Here is a 21,850-nt window from a genome sequence, read left to right as displayed (position 1 = left end):
TGATCCTCTCAACTCATATTTCAATCCTTCATAGTCTAGCTCCAAAGTGAACCCTCTACCTCCTAGTTCTCACTGAAAACTGGCTCTTTATTGATAACATGGCAGCCCTCATCTACACTGTATTTTTGCTCGACTGATCATGGTAGAAGAGCAGAAATACTTTCTGTTCTCCTTTGCCACTTGTAGCCTTTCCTCCTACCATTTTCACTGAGTAACTTCTTCCTTTACTAAGGTTTATTCAATTCAAACATCACTCAATCAAAAGTGATCAATCAAGATTCTGGTAGCTGTTATCTACCAACCTTCCTACCCCCATCCCAGGACCTTTCTCTTTCTCAAGGAGTTCAATGTCAGACTCATAATCTTTTTACCCAAACCCCTGTACATGTACTAGGAAGCATCAACATACATACTGATACTCCTCCAAATATCCTTATTTCTTAGTTCTTCAATCTACTCAATTTTTATGACTTTTCTCTCCACTCTAACTCAGCTACCACACAGTCATACCTTTAATCTTGCCATCACTCACAAGTATTCTACTTCCATGTCCATGAAATCCAAATTCTTTTATCTGATTATAATCTCTAATTATTTCATCTGTCCCTCTCCCTTATAATCTCAAACCTGTTCTTTCCCAATGTGACCTCCAATCCTTCCACCCTTCTGTTCTTTCCCAGACCAACCCCCCTGCACTGACTACATTCTTCTTCTTTCCTATCTTGATCCTTTGATGAACTAGTTCAACACTACATTATCTCTAGATACATATCCCTCACTTCCTTATCTCATTACTGATCATGTCTTGCCAACCTTATATTAATCCCAATCTATTGCTTTTGCTCCTAATAAAAAGAGCTAAGAAAATCAGGAAATCATTCTGACAGGGTTCATTGGTATGCTAACATAATATCAATTGGACACTCGTTGTAATAAAGGAAAACCTTTTGAACCCCCAAATCCAAATCACCACAGAAGCTATTCTAAACCTTTTCATCTTTCCTCAAGTCTTCCTCCACCATTTCAGTCAAGAATCTTTTCTCATACTTGACTGAAAACCTGAGGCGATTCACTTGGAACCCTCTTTTCTCTCCTCATTTCACATCACTAGGACATCTTCTCTTCCTATCACCTCCTGTATCCTTGTCTCACATGAAGCCCTTCTTGCTATGACAGATCCCTTTATGTATACCTGTCTTCCCCAGCAGCTTGCCCCCTTTACCATTTCTACTTTTTATAATTTCATTCTCTCCCTGAATACTGGCTGCTTCTATGCTGCTTACAAACATGTCCCTGTCTCTGATTTTCTTAAAAAAAAAACCTTTACCACATCTGATCATAGCTAAATTCCTCAAGAAAATCACCTACCGTGTCTCTATATCCTCTTCTCTCACACTCTTTTCTTAACTCTGCAGTTGGAAGCAGGCTTCCAATCTGATAATTTGGCATGATTTTGTAATTATCAAAATTAATACTTTCCCCTTCCCCAATCCTCATCTTGTTGGCTCTCTCTGCAGTTTTTGACACAATATATCCTCATCTTTTCCTTATTTCTTTCTCCTCTCCAGGTTTTTGGGACACTGCTGGTTCTCTTCTTACCTTTTTGACTACTCTTCAGTCCTATTTTCTGGTCTTCATCTGGGTCGTACCTACGAACTGTGAATGTCCCTCAAAACTCTATCATGAGCCATCTTCTCTCTATATATATCTCACTGGATGAGGTTATAGCTTTATCTTTATGCAACTGATTCTCAGACCTATTTCATCTTTCTCCTGACCTCCATTCTTGTGTCACTAACTAGATATTTGGATGTTCAATGGATTTCTCAAATTCAACATGTCCAGAAGAGAACCTATTATTTTTCTCACAAAGCTCTGCTTTCTTCTTAATTTGATTATTGTTGTTAAGGGTACCTTGTCACTCAGACTCACAAATTAAATGTCATCCTTAACCTTTTACTCATACACACTTCACTTATCCAATTTCTTGTCAAGTCTTCTTGTTTTTACCTTCAAAACATTTTTCATACATATTTCCTTCGTTAGTCCTAGACTAACACAACCACCGCCCTAATGCAGGCCTTTATTATATCATGCTTGTACTATTGAAATAGCCTTTTGCTGCCTCAAGCCACTCCCCACTCCAATCCATCTTCCATTCAGCTGCCAAAGTGGTTTTCCTATAGTGAATATTTGACCTTGTCATATTCCCTCCCTTCTATGAAAAAAAAATTAATGTCTTTCTATTACCTTAAGTAACAAATATTAAATTCTCTGCTTGACTTTTTAAAGTCTTTCACAATTTTTTCCCTTCTTACCTCACTAGTCTTATAACTTTATTCCCCTATATAAAGTCTATGATTCAGTGATATGGCCCTCTGGCTAGTTCTCCTACTCAGTTTCTAGACTTGATACCTTTTCATTGGCTCTTCTCATTCCTGGAATTCTCCCTCTCTTTCATCTCCAGCTTCTGACTTCTCTGGCTTCTTTCAAGATTCATCTCAAATCCATATTCTTCAAGAGACCCTAAATTTCCAGTCCTTCCTTCCCTTTTAGTACTTTTCATTTATTTTGTATGTATTTTGTTGGCATAATTATTTGCAAGCTGTTGTCCCTGTGTGACCTCCTTGAAGTCAGGATCTACTGTGTATTTGTCTTTTTTGGACACAAAGTAATCATTGGAAGCACTTATTATATGCTTGTTGATTGATTGACTCATTAAAACACTGTAAATCTAAATGATGATGATGATGATAAAATGGGTAAACACATCTTTCTTTTTTCAAAAACCAGAATCCATGCAGCTCTAAGACAATAATAGCTGCTGAAAGACTAGGACTGAACACTTATAAATGCCTCATTTCCCCCCAGCATATTCGAATTCAGTTAGACTAATATTTATGAAGTGCCTACTAGTGCAAGGCACTGTACCAGGTATCGGGGACACAAAGATGTAAAATAGTATAATCTTTGCTTTTGAGGAGCTTACCATTTAATTGGGGGATGAGACAAAAAATAAGTATGGTAAAATGAGTTGGGTGAGTTGTAGACAAGATTCCCCTGAAGAATTTGAGGAAGGAGACACTTTTGCCAGTTAGTTCATAGGCTTTTAGTAATGAAATGAACAAAAGTTAGGAACCAGATCCTCTGGAAAATATTTAGCTATGTCAAACAAAAGAATAAAGAAAGCTCAACAAACAGTGGAATGCTAAACTTTGTTACACATCCATTCTTCTAAGATCACACTCCTTAGACTTGAAGTCATGGTTCTTTTCATGATTGGGCACCAAATTCCTTTAGCATTATCTCACACTGTTCCTTCATCACATTCTACATTCCAACCAAACTGGACTACTTGCCATCCTCCAAATGTATATAGAACTCTCCTCATTTGTGCTTTTATTCATGTTATTCTCTAAACCTGAAATACTTTCTCCTCATTCCTTCACTATCACCAATATCCAGTAACTCTCAGTCTATTGACATCCTCCTTTTGCTTCCAGGCCCAGCTAAAATGTAGTTTCATCTAGATAATGTTCCCTGAATTACCCAACTGGAACTGGTGTTTCCTTTATTTGATATATCTCATGGCCCTCCTCTTTCTAATTTGCATTATAGTCATCTGTATATAAATTTCCTTAAGTAGAATGTCAATTCATTAGGGGCAAGATGTGGGTTTATTCACTTTGTACTTTTTCCAGAACCTAGGATAATATATTACACACAAGTGACACATAATACATGCTTGTTGTATGTATGAATGAATTTCTACCTATCCTATACTACTATGTGTTATATATTACTATGTATTATATAATATGTGTTTTATTCAGTTCTATTAAACTAAGTGGTTTCAAATAGCTAGTGCTAATGAAAACTTAGACATAGTTTTGCATGGAAAAAATTGTTCTCTAAAACTGCATCCCTTATCCCAAAGTACTAACTCTCAAACTCCTTTCGTACTGCTAGAGTAATTGGAAGAGAGAATATGGATGGTGGAGTGACCCTGTGCGAACACAATCCCAAAGGCATGCTCTCAGTGTTGTCATTACTTACAATCTAATATAGCTCATTATTTGATTATTTACTGTGATTGATATTTCTTAAATCCTATTTGCTAAACTATTTTATAATGGAAACCTGCTTGGAGAAATTCAAGCATAATTCTTTAAATAGTGGAGACTCAAGTATGTTGACGGGGGAGGGAAAACTGACATTTAGAAATTCTTTTCACTTAAAGTGAAGGGAAGAGGATGGCTGGAATATAAAATTTTAACCATTCACAGGAGAGGCAATTTAAGTTATGGATACAGAGATGGTCTTAGAATCATAAAAACTTGGATTTAAGCCCCCCATCTGACACATAGTGCCTGGGTGAACCTAAACAAGCCACTTAGCTTCTTATTACCCTAGGCCCCAGCTTCTTAAATTGTGGGTTATGACCCCATATACGGTCTCATAACTGAATGTGGGGGTCACAAAAGTGTGACTTATTATCAGTAAATGTTTGATTTGTATATCTATTTTGTATACCTATACATCTGGGGTTATGAAATTTCTCAGGCAAAAAGGTGTCATGAGTGGAAAAAGATTAAGAAGTCCTGCTTCTTTCTAAAATTACATGTTGGAGAGCAGCTGCAAATCTACATTGAGGAAGCATATTCACTGAAGACTATCCTTACACTGATGTACATCCAGACAAAAATAAAACAATAAATAAAACTCCAAAGAGATGAAGAATTCATTCTCATCTAAAATACTTTTTGAAACCATGTTTGTTTTAAGTTGCTATTAAATGAGAGGAACAGGGATACTAAACTACTTGGAATTCTACAGTCTTTTTATATTATTTATATTTTTATATTATATTAGAGTTATATTAGATTCAGTTTCTAACTTGAATGTAAGCTTTTAAGATAAAGGACTCCATTCTTTGTAACTTTTTTCTTATTTTGACTGACAGTAACTGAATGCCTGAATTGTCAGTTAATTGCACAGGTAGCCATCCTTCATTTCATCTCTTCTTTGGACTAACAATTCATAAGCTAAATAGTTTGAACTTGGCCCACAAAATTCTTTTGAGAGTGATGTTCACCACCCCCAGAACCATTTAATATGTTGATTTATGATAAGAATATTTCAATGTCACTAAATGGATTTACGATGATCACAGCATGTCACTCATTACCCACATAGATGTTTAATGACATGACTCATGAGAAATATATTTACACATGAGAAATTATTCCATTATTTGAGGCAAGCATGTGAATCCAAAGTTTGCCATGGTTTTGAATGGAAACTGAGGTAAGATGAGTACCAGGGATTTGGATGAACAAAGCTAAAATTCAAACCCAGGAAAACAAAATAATCCTGTTCCTCCTGGGATCTCCAAAAAATGGAACATATTTTTAGTTGTTAACACATTATCTATCTGCTGGCTTTAACATGATCTACTGGGGATTCATATGAGATATACCAAGATGGCAAGTTGGGAGCTGATCTGGAATACGAACCTGGTGCATATCACCGAGATACAGGCTACAAGACCTTAACAAATGAACACTGACTTTGGCTTCCTTTCTCTCTTCCTTCTCCCCTGACAACCCAAGGGACTATCAGGTAACTTGGTGATTTTCATGGTAATGAAAAGCTACATCTGTCAGCTCCAGTGAAGTAAAAGATGGCTCAATTACCTTGCAAGTTGGACCATCTACCTGGACCCAAGATACCTTGTTTGGCTGAGTTCAATTCATTCCACAAGTGTAGACATGGCTGATGTGCACATCTGATGATGTGGACCTAGAGAATGGAGCTTCTGTTGTTGCTGAAGGGCTCATTAGGTGAGACAACCAAGTTACAACAACAATATTAGATTTTGATCAGAAAGGTACCTTAGAGGCCACTGAGTTCAAACTAATTTTGCAGAAGAGGAAACTGAACCACTAAACTGAAGCTAAAATTTTTATAATGCTCTAGAGTTTGCAAAAATAATTCATATATAACACCTCATTTTATCTTTATAATCTTGTGAGTATAATAATAATACTCAGATAAAGAAACTGAGTTCCAGAAAGATTAAATGACAACAAATCATACAACTAGCAAGTATCTGATTTAAATTCAAGTCTTCCTGATACCTTATCTATCATACCAAGCTTCCTCCTACACTAGCAGCCCTCCATCTTGTGATTCATATCTAGATTCTGATTCATATCCATTCATTTCTTATTCCCCACAAAAGGGAATTATTATCATTATTATTATTACCCCCGATAATACCCATCATTTTTTCTTTTAATGCCTCTAGTAGTAGATGCTTTCCTTTTTCAAAACACTTCCTTTTTATCTATAGCATACACTTCCTCCAAAATACTCTCTCCATTCAACTAGAACTTGGTTCTTGTTACCCTAATCCACTACCCAAAATTTTAGGCCCATGTACGGACATTCACTTGTGTATCCAAACATGTTGGCATGTTTACAACAGAACGTATATCCATATTCACGTTGTTTAGTTAGTCTTGTCACCACTATTAAACTTTAAGCAAGGTTCTCATTTTCCTCACTGTGTAATTTTTTAAAGTGCATTGAATGCTGTGCTTCTGATTAGGTAATTGCTCCTCACAACTATATGGTATAGACATCAATTTTGTTAAGATTACAAAGGAGATAAAATAGTAATAATGATGATGATGATGATGTGTCCTTTGCATACCAGGAGTTTGCCTGGAGCTCTGCTTGATACATGAGTATTATGCTTGACTCAGTTTGTTAGTCAGCAGTCTCTGTAGCACCTTTTAAAAACTTTAATATTTAATTCCCCCCTCCCCAATTACATGTAAAAACAATTTAAGTATTCTTCTTCTTCTTCTTGTTCTTCTTCTTCTTCTTCTTCTTGTTCTTGTTCTTCTTCTTCTTCAAATTTTGAGTTTAAATGCCCAAAGGGTTATAAAATTGAATATTACTGGGTCTGTATCCTAAGAAAATCATCAAGTAGGGAAAAGGACTCACATGTGCAAAAATACTGGTAGCAGCTCTTTTTGTGATGGCAAAAAATTGGAAAATGACTAGCTGGGTATATGAATATATTATGATATATGACAGTAAGGGAAAATTATTGCTCTATAAAAATGATGAAAAGGCTGATTTTAGAAAGGCCTGGAAAGATTTATATGAACCGATGTTGAGCAAAACAAGTAGAATCAGGAAACATTGTGTACAGCAACAGCAAGATTGTGTAAAGACCAACCATGACAGACTTGATTTGTTTCAGTGATTCAGTGTTCCAAGGCAATCCCAAATAAACTTTGGTTGGAAAATGCCATCTACATCCAGAGAGAACTATGGAGACTGAATGTAAATCAACATATGTTTTTTTCACTTTTTTTCTCTCATGGATTTTCCCTTTTGTTCTGATTTTTCTCTCCCAACATAATTCATAAGGAAATATGTTTCAAAAAATGAATGTGCATGTATAATCCCTCAAAAATGTTGTTTTTACATGTAACTGGGGAAAATTTAAAAAAAAAATTGAGTTCCAAGTTCTTTCCCTTCTTCCCTCACTGGGAAAGCAAGCAAACCAATACATGTGTATTCATGCAAAACTCATTTACATGTAAATCATCAATCATCTTTTTTTTTGATCTCCTCAGCTGCTAGTGTTCTACCTTTTCAAATTATCTTGAATTTATTTATTTTGTGTATACTTATAAATGTCATAATGTTTCTCCTGATAGAAAGCAAGCTCCTTGAAGGTAGGGATTGCTGCTGTTGCTGTTGTTGTTTTGTCTTTGTATCTCCTGTCCCTAGTATAGGACTTGGCACATTGTAGACATTTAATAACTGTTGATTCAAGGACTAATAATGATCTCAGAGAATCCATGAAGAATGCCATCCTCCTCTAGACATAAAAACGATAGACTCAAGATGTAGAATGATACATACATTTTTGTAGTTGGCCAATATAGGAATTTCTTTTCCTTGATTATGCATATTTGTTACAAGACTTTTGTTTTTCTTTTCTTTTTCGAGTAGAGAGAAGGAAAAGGAGAGAGAGAAAACAAATTCATTTTAATTAAAAGAAATTAAGAAAAAATAAGGAAAACAAAAGCTTTTTAATTAAAAGAAATTAATTTAGGAATAAATAAGGAAGCCAATAAACAAATGTCTATGTAGATGAATAAACAAATAATTAGATAAATACGGGGATGAATGCATAGATGAATGAATAGATAAACAGAAAAATAAGGGCTTGTTGACTTAGAATTAGAAAATCTGGTTTCAGATCCTCACTCTGTTACTGATTTGCTATTGGACCCAGGCAAGTTGTATTCCCTCTTAGTGCCTTAGTTTCCTCCTCTGTAAATGAAATGGTTTCTCTATCATTGCATAATTTCATGAAACAGATATATAGGTACAAATAGGATAGGAAAATGCATGTGGCTTTTTATTTAAAATCTTTGGTTCCTTTCATTGACTTAGCACACTTCCCAGCAAAGTGCAAAGTTAGACAATGGCCCACAGAACAGGGTGGATGAGAATGCTCATCAAGATTAAAAAGCTGAGCAAACACTTTCCCTCTCTCTATAAGCTCATTATGGTATAAAAGGGCACGTGGGCAGAGCAATCTTTCTTAAGTGCAAAAACAACAGCAACAACCAAAAAAAAAAAAAATGTGTTAGCTAATACCTCCAGTGACACATCAGGTGCATATGGCAGATAATTATACCTAAAGGAGGAAAACCTTAAGCTTGTGTTTATTCCCTTACAGTGGTGGAGCCAAGGCTGGCCCTTGGAATCGAGCTTTTTCCTTTACTCTGTGTCAGTCTGTATAGCTAGCTGGTATCTTTGTTTACAGATTAGGGATGAGACAATTAATTGACCTATTCACCTATGAAGAGAAAAATACATCTGCATTATGGTCTTGATGATTAAAAACAAAAAGCAGTATATTTTTGTTTTAAATTTCATTGGAATCCATGGTTGTAAGGGTACTGTATTATCTTTTAGCCCCGGGTAGTAGTAAATAATAATGGAATGTAATTGAGGAAGTGTTTGCTTAGGTGTGGATAGGAAGATACAGTATCAATTTCAGGTAAAATACAAAATTACTGAAGCAAAGTTTTTTGGAAAACTATTGGTAGACTTCTATTAAGTTCCTTCCCTTATCTCTATATATCTTATATGTTCCTAGTTATCATATGCTGCTTCCCCCATTAGATTGTAAGATTCTTGCAGGCAAGGGCTGTTTTTGCATTTTTTTGTCTCCCCAGAACTTAGCACATGTGTGATTGACTGAGTTAATGAACCATTTCAATCTTCCACCTTTTCATCCTCTGTTCTCACCCTATGCGACATTCTCTGTCAAATTATGTGTTCTTTCCTCTTGCACCTGTGTTGCAGCTGGCTCAGATTTCATGAAGCTCTTCTTTTTAGGTGTTCTGAGTAATTACTGACCACTTGCAATCTTAGCAAAAACAAGAATCTACATCACAAAGTCAGAGGGAGCAAATGCCCGAATCCAGGGTCAAGGGCTCCAGCTCAGCCACCGTCTGGCTTATGAACAACTACAATTCCCAGTGGAAATCCTTCACCTTTCCTTTTCCTTTTATTAGTTTAAAAAACTATGAAAGAATTTTCTCTTCTAGTTTTGTTTCTAGGACAAAGTCAGATGGTCCCTGTATTTGATATGGGAAGTTGTTTTCCCCCCCCTTAAGATAGAAAGCACAGCAGGAATGTCTGTCAAAGACATGATGGTGAGCGGCAAAGATAGGATGGTGAAGCAAGGGATAACTCACGTTAGGTAATGCTGTATGTGTAAGGACATAAGTCACATTTGTTCATGAGTCAGGAGAAGAGAAAGGTGGGGAAGATTAATAAAGCTTCTTTATTCTGTCATAATAAATGGTCGATGTAGCTATTTTTGCAGGGGATTAGCAGGGTGGTGGTCTAGCTCTGTGATTTCATGTGTAACTTCTTCTATCAATGCATATTTGCAACTGGGCACTGAAAAATGACTTGTCTATGGTCACACAGTAAGTATGTGAAGGAGGCAGGACTTAAATCCACATCTTCCTGACCAGTACTATACCTCCTATTCCATGCTTTTTCTCCCATGACAACATAGTCCTGCTTTTATGCCTGTATCAGAGAGGAAAATTGGGAAGGGGAAACTAATTAGTGAGGTTTCTCTTAGGAACAAATAATGCCAGAAGAAACATAACATGCCTTAATTTTAGCCAGAGATGTCACCGGATCTTAATTTAGAGCTAGAAAGTACCTCAGGGGCTATCTAGTCCAGGTCTCTCATTTTACAGGTCCAGCCTGTGATTTTAGAAGAGATCAAGTGACCTATTCAAGGTAACAGGTACTATGTGGCAAAATAAGGATTTAGAGCTTTTCCCACTGTATTATGACACAGGTTTTAGCTTTTTAGGTACTGAGTATATGCTAAGACGAGTCAGTAATCTGAATCACTGTAACAATCATTAGAATTAAAAAAGAGAGAGAAATCAATATGTTCCAGGAACCTTCTCCTTACTGTTTTATGATGGGTTTTGTTTTATTAACACTCACTTAAACAAGGAGTCTTTCAAAGTGAGTTCCAGAGAAGGCAGAAGAAATAGGTTTCAAAGTTTCCATGGCTTTCTTATAAGTTTGAGATATCCAAAATTGAAACAAGGCCAGGCTACTGACTTTCCAGATGCTTTCAGCTCAGCCATGTCTCTATCAAGAATAAAAATGACACAGGAGCTGTTTGGTTACCCTGCAGTTATTTTGATGACCTCAGTAGTAAGCCTGAAACAATGGCATTTTCTAGAAAAATATATAGTTAACTTTCAGAGCTGTATTTTACACAATAGTGCTTGGAGCATGTGGAATGTGGGCACTTAGGTTCTCGGGGCTATCCCCTTCTTATCTTAAGCTCATATCTGAGGTGTGATAGTTGGTATACATCCTGGAACAATAGATGGCTAGAGAAAGAATATTATACTTGTAATGGTCAACCCAGAGATATGAATGATCTTATTTAAAGGGCTTGAGTATTAGTAGGTAAATTAATTCTTTAGGAGTACCAGGCTATTACTGAATACTTTAAAAGAGTTGTCTGGCTATATGGTAACCTGCCTTTAAAAATAGATATTTTATCTTCTATGGGTGATGTAGTATTTTTCTTTTCTTGGCTCACCATAGAAAAAAAGCACAAATTAGATTTTCTTACACTTTCTTGCAAAGACTACATCTCCTTCTAAATTTTATAGAATACTTCGTGTACTGGCAGTGCCCAATAAATGGTCAATAATAATAGTAGTAATGATAATAATCATGTAAGTGTCTTTCATTTAAGTCATTGCAAACATTAATTAGGCAAGCCTCATAACACCTCTCTGTTTTTATATTGTCTTGCCTTTTACAGATAGGTAAATTGAGACTCGGGGAAGTAAGTGACAGCTATCGTCAAAAAGCATGTTGAAAATAATAATAATACTTGCTATTTATGTAACATATCTTCTGAGGAAACACAAGAATATAGTAGAGATAATCTTTGTTAACATCCTACAGAAAAGCAGATGGTAAGTATTAGTGTCATTTTATCGCTGAGCCAACTGAAGCATTTGTGTCTAATAATTCGGTTGCATTGGAAATAAAGTTTTGCAGCTCCAGCATGCCAGAGCAATGTTCTAGCTCCTGCATTACTCTCATTTTTCTGTTTTAATCATGGGACAGATTCACTGTTATTTTTCAAGCTTATAAAAACTGTGCCTATTTTTGGTAGCAGGCACAAGTTGCAGAATGATAGCAGAGCACAATGCCAGGTACAAGTTTGTGCACATCCCCAATTGAGAAGTTAAGATGTAAAACATCAAGAAATAGAGGAGAGCAGTGTTCTAACTAAGACATCATTACCCAGGGGCTTAAGTGGGAAGGGTCAGGAGGGAAAAGGTTTGTGTGAGGCAGGATTACCTCACAGTAAACTAGCTTTGTTGATCTCAGTTATTAAACTGGGTTCTACTTGACGGCTCAGTTTAGTTGTTTCACTCTTATGACAGAAGTTAGTGGTGGTTTAGCCACAACCACCACTTCACACTTTCAGGGAACTGCTAAGTTGTAAAGGGCAGGAACTCCAGAACATTATCCTAAGTGACCTTGGAAAAGGTAATTTAACTTTCCTAAACCTCAGTTTCCTCATCTGTAAAATGAGAGGTTGGACTAGATGGCCTCTGAGGTTCCTTCAACCTCTAGAGATCTATGATCCAATGAACTTTAAGGTTCCTTAAAGCTCTAAATCTATGGCCCTGTAGTTTTTAACACTTTTTTTTTTTTTTGACATCACAGCACCTAGCTAAAGAATGCCAGGATTATAATAAATAATGTTCATCTAAAATCCCACCTTCTATAGGAAGTTTTCCCTAACTCTTCTTAATTCTATTTCAATTTTAATTATTTCCCACTTATCCTGTAATATAGCTTGCTTTATACATATTTAGTTGTATGTTGTCTCCTCCATCAGACAGTAAGCTCCTTGAGGACAGAGACTGTCTTTGACTTCTTTTTATATCCTAAGGGCTCAGCATAGTTTTGGGAACATAATGAGTGTCTAACAAATGTTTGGGACAGCTAGGTGGCACAGTGGATATAGTTTAGATAAAGTGGATAGACCCAAATGGGGTCACCAGGAGTTGGACCCGACTGAGCAACAACCACAATAACCACGATTTATGCCAGAAATATTGCTAAAGTGCAGAAAAACCAAGCCCCATACTGACTTCTAATAAATGAGTTCATATTTCAGTCCCTTGAGAGTGTAGAGTCCTGTACTTGGAGACAAGAAGATCCGTTACTTCTATATGAATTTGGACAAGTCATTTAACCTCGAGACTTTCGTTTTCCTCATCTGGAGATTGAAGGTATTGTGGTAGATAACCTCTGAGCCCTAAATCTTTGATCTTTTAAGAGAAGAAATAGTGGAGCTTCAAAGGCACCAGGTTCTTTGTCAATAGCAAGCAGCTGATTGTAGACTGCCCTCTCACTGATTCAATTCAATAAACATTTGTTTATTCTTGTTGTTGCTTACTTGAGTCTCATTCTTTGCAACCCCCATTTGGGATTTTCTTGGCGGAGATACTGGAGTAGTTTGCTATTTTACAGATGAGGAAACTGAGGAAAACAGAATTAAGTGATTTTTCCTGGGTCACACACAGTTAGTTTGTTTCTGAGGTCACATTCCAACTCAGATCTTTCTGACTCTAGTCCTGGTGCTCTATCCAAGGAGCCATCTAGCTGCCCAGAAGTCATGGTAGACTACTATAAAGATAGCCAAGTAAACTTCTGGGGATAGTAACACTAGGACTTGATTAGAGATTTGATATTTGATTTGTATAAAACTAAGGGAGATAATTTTTTCTATTAAAAAATGCTTGATTAATAAGTGCCTTTCCCCCTTTTCTCTTTTCTACCCCCTACTCCCAATGATGGGTTCTAATCTTTGTTTGCACACAGTTGGGGAGAAGAAAAGGAAAAACAGGCAGCCATTTGGAGTATTGTGTTTACACACAGAAATATCTACATAAGCCACAACTAAAGAATTTGCACTTATTTCCCTCTCTTCCTGCTTGCATTTTACTTATTTGCCTAACACAATGGATATCACAGAGAAGTTAAATAGCACAAAACTAGGTTCTTAGAAGAACTCCATTTTCCCTCCTCTCCCTCCCTTCCCGGCCCCCACACTTCTTAACACTGGGTGGTAAATCTCAGCTCTCCAGATTTCAGTGAAAGAAGCTGCCTAAGGAAAACCACCTCCCTACTCTCCCCCATCTTGCCCACTGAAGCACCAAGTCGTGATTGACTGTGCCGCTGTTATTAAAACTCACTTGCTTTCATTATTTCACAGCTGCTTAGTCTGCCCTTGCATTCTTGTTTTCTAATTAGGACACGTAAATCAGCTATCAATATGGCCACAATTCCTAGGTCTCCATCAGAAGAAACTCCAGCATGCTGAGTTCAGAGGTAAAACTGTAAATATTCTTGTTAATTCACAAGGCACACTTCTTTTTATAAAGATGAACCCTGCATAAAATGTCCTGAGACAAGAAATATGCAAGAACAGTACAAAGTTAAGATAATGCCACCAGGCTGAGGGGGAAAAAGTGCTTAAAGCAAAAGAAGATATTTAAATATACAGAACTCTGTTGAACATTAATATTTTTAGTTGTTTTTTATGACAGCCACCAATGTGTCTTTTATGAATAGTATATAAATTCCCAACGTAATACTTATCTGTTATAATAGTAATAACCATCATAATACTAGTATTTACTTAGTGTTTTAAGGTTTATAAACAGTTTTACATGTTCTCATTTCATCCCTACTAAAATCCCGTGAGACAGATTCCATTTTTATAGATGAGGGCACTGAGACAGAAAGCTTAAGTGACTTACCCAGAGTCATATATCTAATTAGTGTCTGAGGATGAAATTTGAACTCAGGGCTTAGCTCAAGACATATAGTATGGTGAGATAGATCAATAAATCTACTCCCACATACTTTTCCGGTCCCATATTTAAGATTTGAGTTTCTTGACAGCTTTTAGTAGATTATGAATGAGCATAGTCATAATTGTATATTATGGCTGTGATAAAGAGATAAATTCAGGCAAAAACGAAATAAATCTGAATCTGGAAACTTTTCTGGGGCTTGAAAATAAAGTAGTTTAAAAATGTTCCCGTTCCCTTTTTTGTTATGTTTCCCCACTTACTGGTTTAATTCCTTAAGTGCATCATCGAAAAATATTGCTTAAAAAACCTAATCCATCCCCATTACTTCCTGGAGCAGAACCCGGGAAAACCGGAAATCTTTACAAATAACCTAGAAGTGAGCATGTGTAAGAAGAGTTCCCAGATTGTTTTTAAAAGTTTGGAGATACTTAGGATCTCCCCAAGTCGCATAGTTAAGCTTAAAATGATAACAACAATATTTAGCATTTACACAAGACTTCAAGATTTGTAAAATACTTTACAACTATCATTTCATTTTAATTTTACAACAATCTTGGGAGTTAGATGCTATTATCATCCCTATTTTAAAGATGAGGAAACTGAGGCAGAAGCTGTGTGATTTACCCAGAGTTACATAACTCATAAGTATCTGACACTGACTTTGAACTTGGATCTATCACAAAATAATACATAGTAAGCAAGCTCACTGATGCTAGAATTTTTATGAGCAGTGAAGACTAAAAATCAAGTACTCCCTAGCCATCTGTATTGAACAACCTAGTCTTTGATAGTATAGCATATCAACAGATACTTTCTTACCCCATCCATGTGGTTTTGGACATTGGGAATCAGTCGGTATGGACTAGGTTGTGAGCTTCTGGGTTCTGTCCTACTTTTCCTTCTTGAGTCCTGAGAGGTTAATACTCCAGGTCTTCTGAAGGAGCCCACTCTCACCATGCTCTGACCTGATCGGACGCCATCCAGGAGACGCACCAAGAGCAAGTTGGCTGGAAGCTCTTCAATACTGCAGAAGACCAGGGTTCTGCATTCTGGACACCTCAGTTCCTTTCGTGTTTTGAATATCCTCTGTAGACATGGTTTACAAAAGGTGTGCTGGCAGGGGAGGACTTTGGCTGTGACATCGAGCTTTTCAAAACACACAGGACACTCCAGAAGATCAAGTAACGCCAAATCATCCATCTTATTTTAAAACTCCAATCCTGGCCTGAAAGGACAGAGTCCACATGGTAAGGTGACCTGAGACAAGTGTGGGGGATGGGGAACGGGTCAGAACCGTCTTCTGGAGAGCACCAGCTGGGTCCTGGATTTCAGAGAACCTTGCTGTCTGGAGAAAAAGAGAAGACAAAAAAATGTGACTGCTTTGAAATGTATCCCACCTACATTGTGAAGCAGTGTCTCATAAGGCAATTTGCAAGTGTGTACTTCGTTTCTGAATCCAAGTTTGAGGTGAGTCATTGTGATTCAGTAGTAACAGGTACAGCTTTGCTTCTCAAGTCTACTGCAGGAATCAGAGTCGGAGCTTTCAACAGGGTGACAAAGAACAGAAGTTTTAGAGGGAAAGCTGAAATCTAAGGTGAAAAAATTCATATTGAAGTAGCTCTCCTAATTCCTGCCTGCAAAAGGAAGTAGCAGTAAGTTGGGGAGTACAAACCTGCCTCAATTTCAATTTTGAAAACTCTAACTCACCAGAGTCAAAAACTCTTGAATGATATGTTACTATGACGTTCTTTCCTCATTTCCCACCCCCCAAGCCTATATTGGATTTATAAGAGGAAGCTTGCTCTAGTAGATAGCAGGCCAACCTTAGAGGCAGGCAGTCCTGCCCTGGATAGCAAATCACTTTGTGACCGTGGACAAATAGCATTCTATTGATCTAGAGTAGGGGAAAGCATGCACATAGATAAATGTAAAATAATTTGGAGAAAACTACACTATTAACCGAAGAATCAGGGAAGACCTTTTGTAAAACTAAGTTACCGAGGAATTGCCAATTTGCATCACTTCCGCGCCCTAAGACCCCCCACAAGTCTGCCCTTCTGAACCCCTCCTCCCGACCCCCAAGTAAGATTAGCATCTTTCAAATACGTTTCTTTTATTAGATTTCTTAGCAATGCATGGGAAACTTTTTTACCTATCAACCTATTTCAATAATTAGTTTTACCAACTTGCAAACTGGTCACTTCAAGCTTCACTCTGCTTATTTACCATGATTATCTAAGAGAACCACAGAAGGCGATATTCCTCCCACAATGTAAAGTAACTGAGCCTGTTTAGCTACTTTGACAACTGTTCTGCGTTTTAACTGAAACAGATATGAATTCTGGACTGCGGCCACAACTTGGCAAAAACCGAGTCCAGAGTTCACAGGTGTCTGTTCTTAATGCGTGTGTATGTCTTGAGAAGTTCCAAAATCAAAATCCCAAGTCTCAGAAATCCTGTCCTCCCTCGGGATGGGTATATTGACACCCCCCCCCCCCCCCCCCCCCCCCCCCCCCCCCCCCCCCCCCCCCCCCACTAACTCACTAGCGCCAAGTCCCTCTGAAAAGTCCGATGCCTCTCACGCAGCACTAACTTAGCCCGTCTTCAGCATTTGTGTGTACCGAGGAACTACGGGAAGAAGCAAAGCAGAGATCGTGGTCAGCCCCCTATTAATAAGAGAGACCTTAAACGCCGAGACGTGGCTCTGAGCACTCCCACTGGTTCCCCGCTCCCCTCCAAGATGCCAGGCCCTGGCTCGTTCCCGCACGCTGTCAGTTCCCGGCCAGTGCCGCCACTAGCCTCACGACACTGACCTTTGCAGAAGGAGCTCAGCCTGCGCGCTCAGCCCAAGTGTCTCGCGTCCTCCCCAAGCAGCAGCCGCCTTGAAAACTTTAACAACTATGTATGTTACTCATTTGGATGGCTCGGCTTACTCATGCAGCTCTCTTAACGCTTTCGCCGCCGGGTTGCAGACGCTGGGCAGGTTTCGGGAGGAGGAAGTACACTCCCTACAGCGGAGCCCATTGTTTATGCCGCCCGGCTTCTTTCTGGGAAAAGGCGAGATTGGGGAACAAGATTAAGAGGGCGTAAATAAGAACGAGCCCCCGGGACAAAGCACGTGTGTGGTTTGTACGTTCACCTTTTCCATTCTCCTAAGAAGTTGAAACATGTCTCTGTCGTGATTAGGTGAAGAAAGTCAACATCATTCCCTTTATTTTAAACTCTGTACACTTATGAGGGTATATTGGGAACAGCTCCCGACCTCCCGCAGTCCCTACTTGTAATAGCATAAATGCACTCCTAGGATCTGACCCATCATCTAATTTCGTTTGCAGGAAAAGATCTTAGAAGTCAACTTGCCTAATACTTTTATTTACAGATGAAAGGTCCAAGATGTGTAAAGTCCAATGTTATTTGTAAATGACAACTGGGACTAGACCCTGTTGTCTTTACTTCTAGCTCAGTGCTTTTCTCTCACAACATAAGAATTTTAGTTCTTCCAGTGTTTAGAAAGTACATTAGGCTAAATCCATGGGAATAGACAACAAACCAGAATGGAGTGGTTTTGGATATGTTTTTCAAACTTTATTCAATGTGTTCTGAAAAACACCTACCTAAAAGAAAATATATTTGGGATATGGAGTAGAATAGCAGTTGCCTGAATATTTCTGAGCTGAACTTTTTTTTTTTTTATTATTAGAATGGTTTGCCATTTATAGATAAAGTAACGAATAGTTAACCAAAAGTTAAGTGACTTACATAGAGTCACACAGCTAGGAAGTGTCTGAGGCTAAATCTGAACTTGTGAAAATGAGCCTTTCTGATTCCAAGTGCTTTATCCACTGAGATACCTACCTGTCCTAACCACTTTACTTCAGAGCTGACCAGATTTGAGAGATATTTTTTCTGCTCAGTTTTGTAGATCCCTACAAGCATTTTTATTCCTATATCTCCTTTTTATACATATAAGCTCCTGCTGTCCTCTTCCAAATAATTGCTAGCCTTGGCTTGTTACCCATTAGAAAATCACTTGAAGTTCCTGTCTTTTACTATTCCTTCCTCCATAAATTTATTTTATTATTATTTTTTAAATATTTGTCTCTCTGTGTGTGTGTGTGTGTGTGTGTGTGTGTAGTAATTGGAGTTAAATGACTTGCCCAGGGTCACAGAGCTAGTAAATGTTAAGTGTCTGAGGCTTTCTTGTCCAAATGAATTTTTTAGAAAATAGCTTTGAGTATTTTCAGTCTTAATGGAAAATATAACTAATCCTTAACACACATAACACAAATACCCCCAATTCAACAAAATTTGATAGACTACTATATAGATGTAAACACATTGGGGAAGGAGGTAGGACCAGACTAGTGATTTCATTAGTATAAGGAAGGTGCCAGAGTGAAAACTCCTATTAATGTATAGTCTTAAGAGAGTTGCCTGGGGGCAATGCTAAGTTAAATGATTTGTCTCAGAATCAGAGATAGAATGTATCAGTGTCGAGACTTGCTATGTCTTCTTGGCTCCAAGGATGTTCCTCTCTCTCCTGTGCCATATTACTTTTCATTTGCAAACATTTGTCTTTTTTATTGGAGCAGGAGATCTTCCTCTTCTGGGTGAAGAATTTCTTCTACTATTGTAGATTGGTAAGTTCTCTGCAATGTATGTATGGTCTTAGAAAGTAGCCTGGTGATTTGTCCATGGTCAAATTTGACAAAGGCAGGACATACAGTTAATAAGAATTTATTAGGCACCTGCCAAGCTAGGTGGTAAACTGGGGAGGGTGCAGGCCCTAAAGTCATGAAAATTTATCTTCTTGAGTTCAAATGTAGCCTCAGACACTAGCTGTGTGATTCTAGGCAAGTCTGAAGCTGAAGAAGGAAATGGCAAAGTACTCCAGAATTTTTGCCAAGAATATCCCAAATGGGGTCACAGAGTCTGACACAAATGAATTACAACTGTGCTAAATGCTGAATAACTATTGTGCTAAGCAGAAACATATATACAGATACTTTTTTTTTTTGTCTGTGTGAAGTAATTGGGGTTAAGTGACTTGCCCAGGGTCCCACAACTAGGAAGTTTTAAATGTCTGAGGTCAGATTTGAACTCAGGTCTTCTGACTCCAGGACCAGCGCTCTATCCACTGTGCCATCTAACTGCCCCTAGACACACATTTTTATATACATATACAAGGCTTTGTATGATATTATATTTGCACAAAATGTCAGGACAAGTCCCAGGAAAAACTGTGAAGTATATGAGATTTTTTGCTTCTCTTCTTCCTCATTTCCCCCGTTCCATTTTTAGTGTGTTTTTCAGCAGCACTTTCCCAATACAGAATTATGTTTTCATGCTTTCACTAAAGAATTCAGCACATCAAATAATTCAGAGTAAAATACTTATTATTATCAACAATATTAGTATCCCTTATTAATAAGGGATTTAGTTAATATTGCCAGTGCTCTGATTATTTGCATTTGAAAGAGGAAACCTAACTTAGTAGGACTGGAGTTCAAATCTGGTCTCGGATACTTAATACTTCCTAGCTGTGTGACCCTAGTCAAGTCACTTAACCCCAATTCCCTCAGGAAAAAAAAAAAGGGAATTTAGTGAAAGCAATGCTGTACCCAAGGAATGAATTGTTAATGGTGTAATTTTAGAGATCATTGCCAGACCAGTGAGGAAGATCATTCAGGAGAAGCAGAGAGTGTTCCCAAAGTCCCTTGTAATATATCATTTGGGTGACTGATGTACTGTGTGGATCACTAAGCCTGACTGAAACTTAGGGAGAGACTTTTGTTTGTAGCTGGTCCTTTATTTTCTGAGGCAGGCTGATGGTATTAAATCAGGATTTCCTCCAGTCTTCTTAAATGCTTATTTGGCTGTGGTTCATATGAATATCTAAAATATATAAACAAACCAACAAATAAAAACCAACAAAGTGAATCTCCTCAGACTATGCTCCTGCTTCTTTTTTTTTTCTTACTCTATATGTAGCCTGTTGCCAGCAATATTTGTACAGGTATCATTAACTGCATGTATTATACTTAAAATATGTATGTAACATCAATACTTACTGTTTATATTTTTAAAATATATTTTACTTTAGTCCAACCTGAATTTTAATAAATGAGATCTTATAATCTCAGGAATGCTTTTTGTTCATTCATGATTGGGTTTTAGTTGATGTTTTTTAATGCCTCAGTTTTCCCTCCCTATCACCATGAGTGTCAAAAGAGGTGCTCACCAATAATCACTTAAATTCATGATGATCATGTAATTTCAGAATCTTTGAATCAAAGAACCTCAGAGCTTAGAAGGGACCTCAAATCATTTAGTGAATCAGTCAATAAAGATTTGTTGTCACTCTTTGTAACCCCACGAACTATGCAAGGCTATTCTATCCACAACTATCTCCCAAAGTCTATCCAGGTTCATGTTTGTTGCTTCTGTGATATTATCTTTCTATCTCATCCTCTCCTGTTTCTTTTTTCTTTTGCCTTCAATCTTTCCCAACCTCAGAATCTTTCCCAATGAAGTCTGCCTTCTCATTACATGGTCAAAAAGTATTTAAACTTCAGCCTCAATATTTGACCTTCTAGTAAATTAATTTAAGTTTTGATTTATTTGATCTTGCTGTCCAAGAGACTCTCAAAAGCTTTCTCCAGCACCATAATTGGAAAATATCAATTCTGTATCATTTGGCTTTCCTTATAGTCCAACTCTTATAGCCCTACACTGCTACTAGAAAAATCATCGTGTTGTCACTAAGAACTTTTGTCAGCAAGGTAACATCCTTGCTTTTTATTATGCTGTCCAGATTTGCCTTAGCTTTCTTTCCAAGGAGCAAATGTGTTCTTATTTCATGGTTGCAGTTGCTGTCTGCAGTGATCTTTGAGATCAAGAATATAAAATCTGACACAACTTCTATTTCTTCAACCTTTATTTGCCAGGAAGTGATAGAACCATTTGCCAAGATCTTAGTTTTTTTGATATTAAGCTTCAAGCCAGCCTTTACACTTTTCCCTTTTACATTCATCAAGAGGCTTCTAATTCTCTTTGTTGAAGCATTTTTTCTAGTCATGTCCTACTCTTTGTGATTTCTTTTTTTTTTTTTTTTTGAGGTTTTCTTGACAAAGATACTAGAGTTTTGTCATTTAATTCTCCACTTCATTTTACAGATAAAGAACTTGAGAGAAATAGGGTCCCAGGGTCATATAGCTAGTAAGTTTCTGAGGCCAGATATGAACTCAGGATTTTATTCACCTTGCCATCTACCTGCACAAACATTTATTAAGTGCCTGGTAAATGCCACATTTGCTAAATGTTAGGGATGTAAAAAGAGGCAAAAGAGA

The 21,850-nt window shown here is 37.4% G+C and overlaps 1 protein-coding gene across 3 annotated transcripts in view; it reads right to left on the bottom strand.

Moving 5' to 3' along the window:
- The window catches only part of SH3RF2 (SH3 domain containing ring finger 2), a 160,484-nt gene extending 143,099 nt beyond the window's left edge, over positions 1 to 17,385 (bottom strand). For all 3 annotated transcript variants that reach the window (XR_004232130.1, XM_031953477.1, XM_003756699.3), the window contains exons 1-2: positions 17,315 to 17,385; positions 15,321 to 15,846 (exon numbers count right to left, since the gene is read on the bottom strand). Coding sequence is in view for 2 of the 3 variants with exons in the window: in XM_031953477.1 (XP_031809337.1) it covers positions 15,321 to 15,701 (381 nt within the window). In the remaining variant the exon portion in view is untranslated. The remainder of the gene's footprint in view (positions 1 to 15,320; positions 15,847 to 17,314) is intronic.
- Between the last annotated feature and the right edge of the window lie 4,465 nt (positions 17,386 to 21,850).

Source organism: Sarcophilus harrisii, chromosome 2, assembly GCF_902635505.1.
Source record: "Sarcophilus harrisii chromosome 2, mSarHar1.11, whole genome shotgun sequence".
NCBI lineage: Eukaryota > Metazoa > Chordata > Mammalia > Dasyuromorphia > Dasyuridae > Sarcophilus > Sarcophilus harrisii.
The sequence above is the reverse complement of the archived record's forward strand: the minus strand, read 5'-3'. Positions and strand labels throughout refer to the sequence as shown.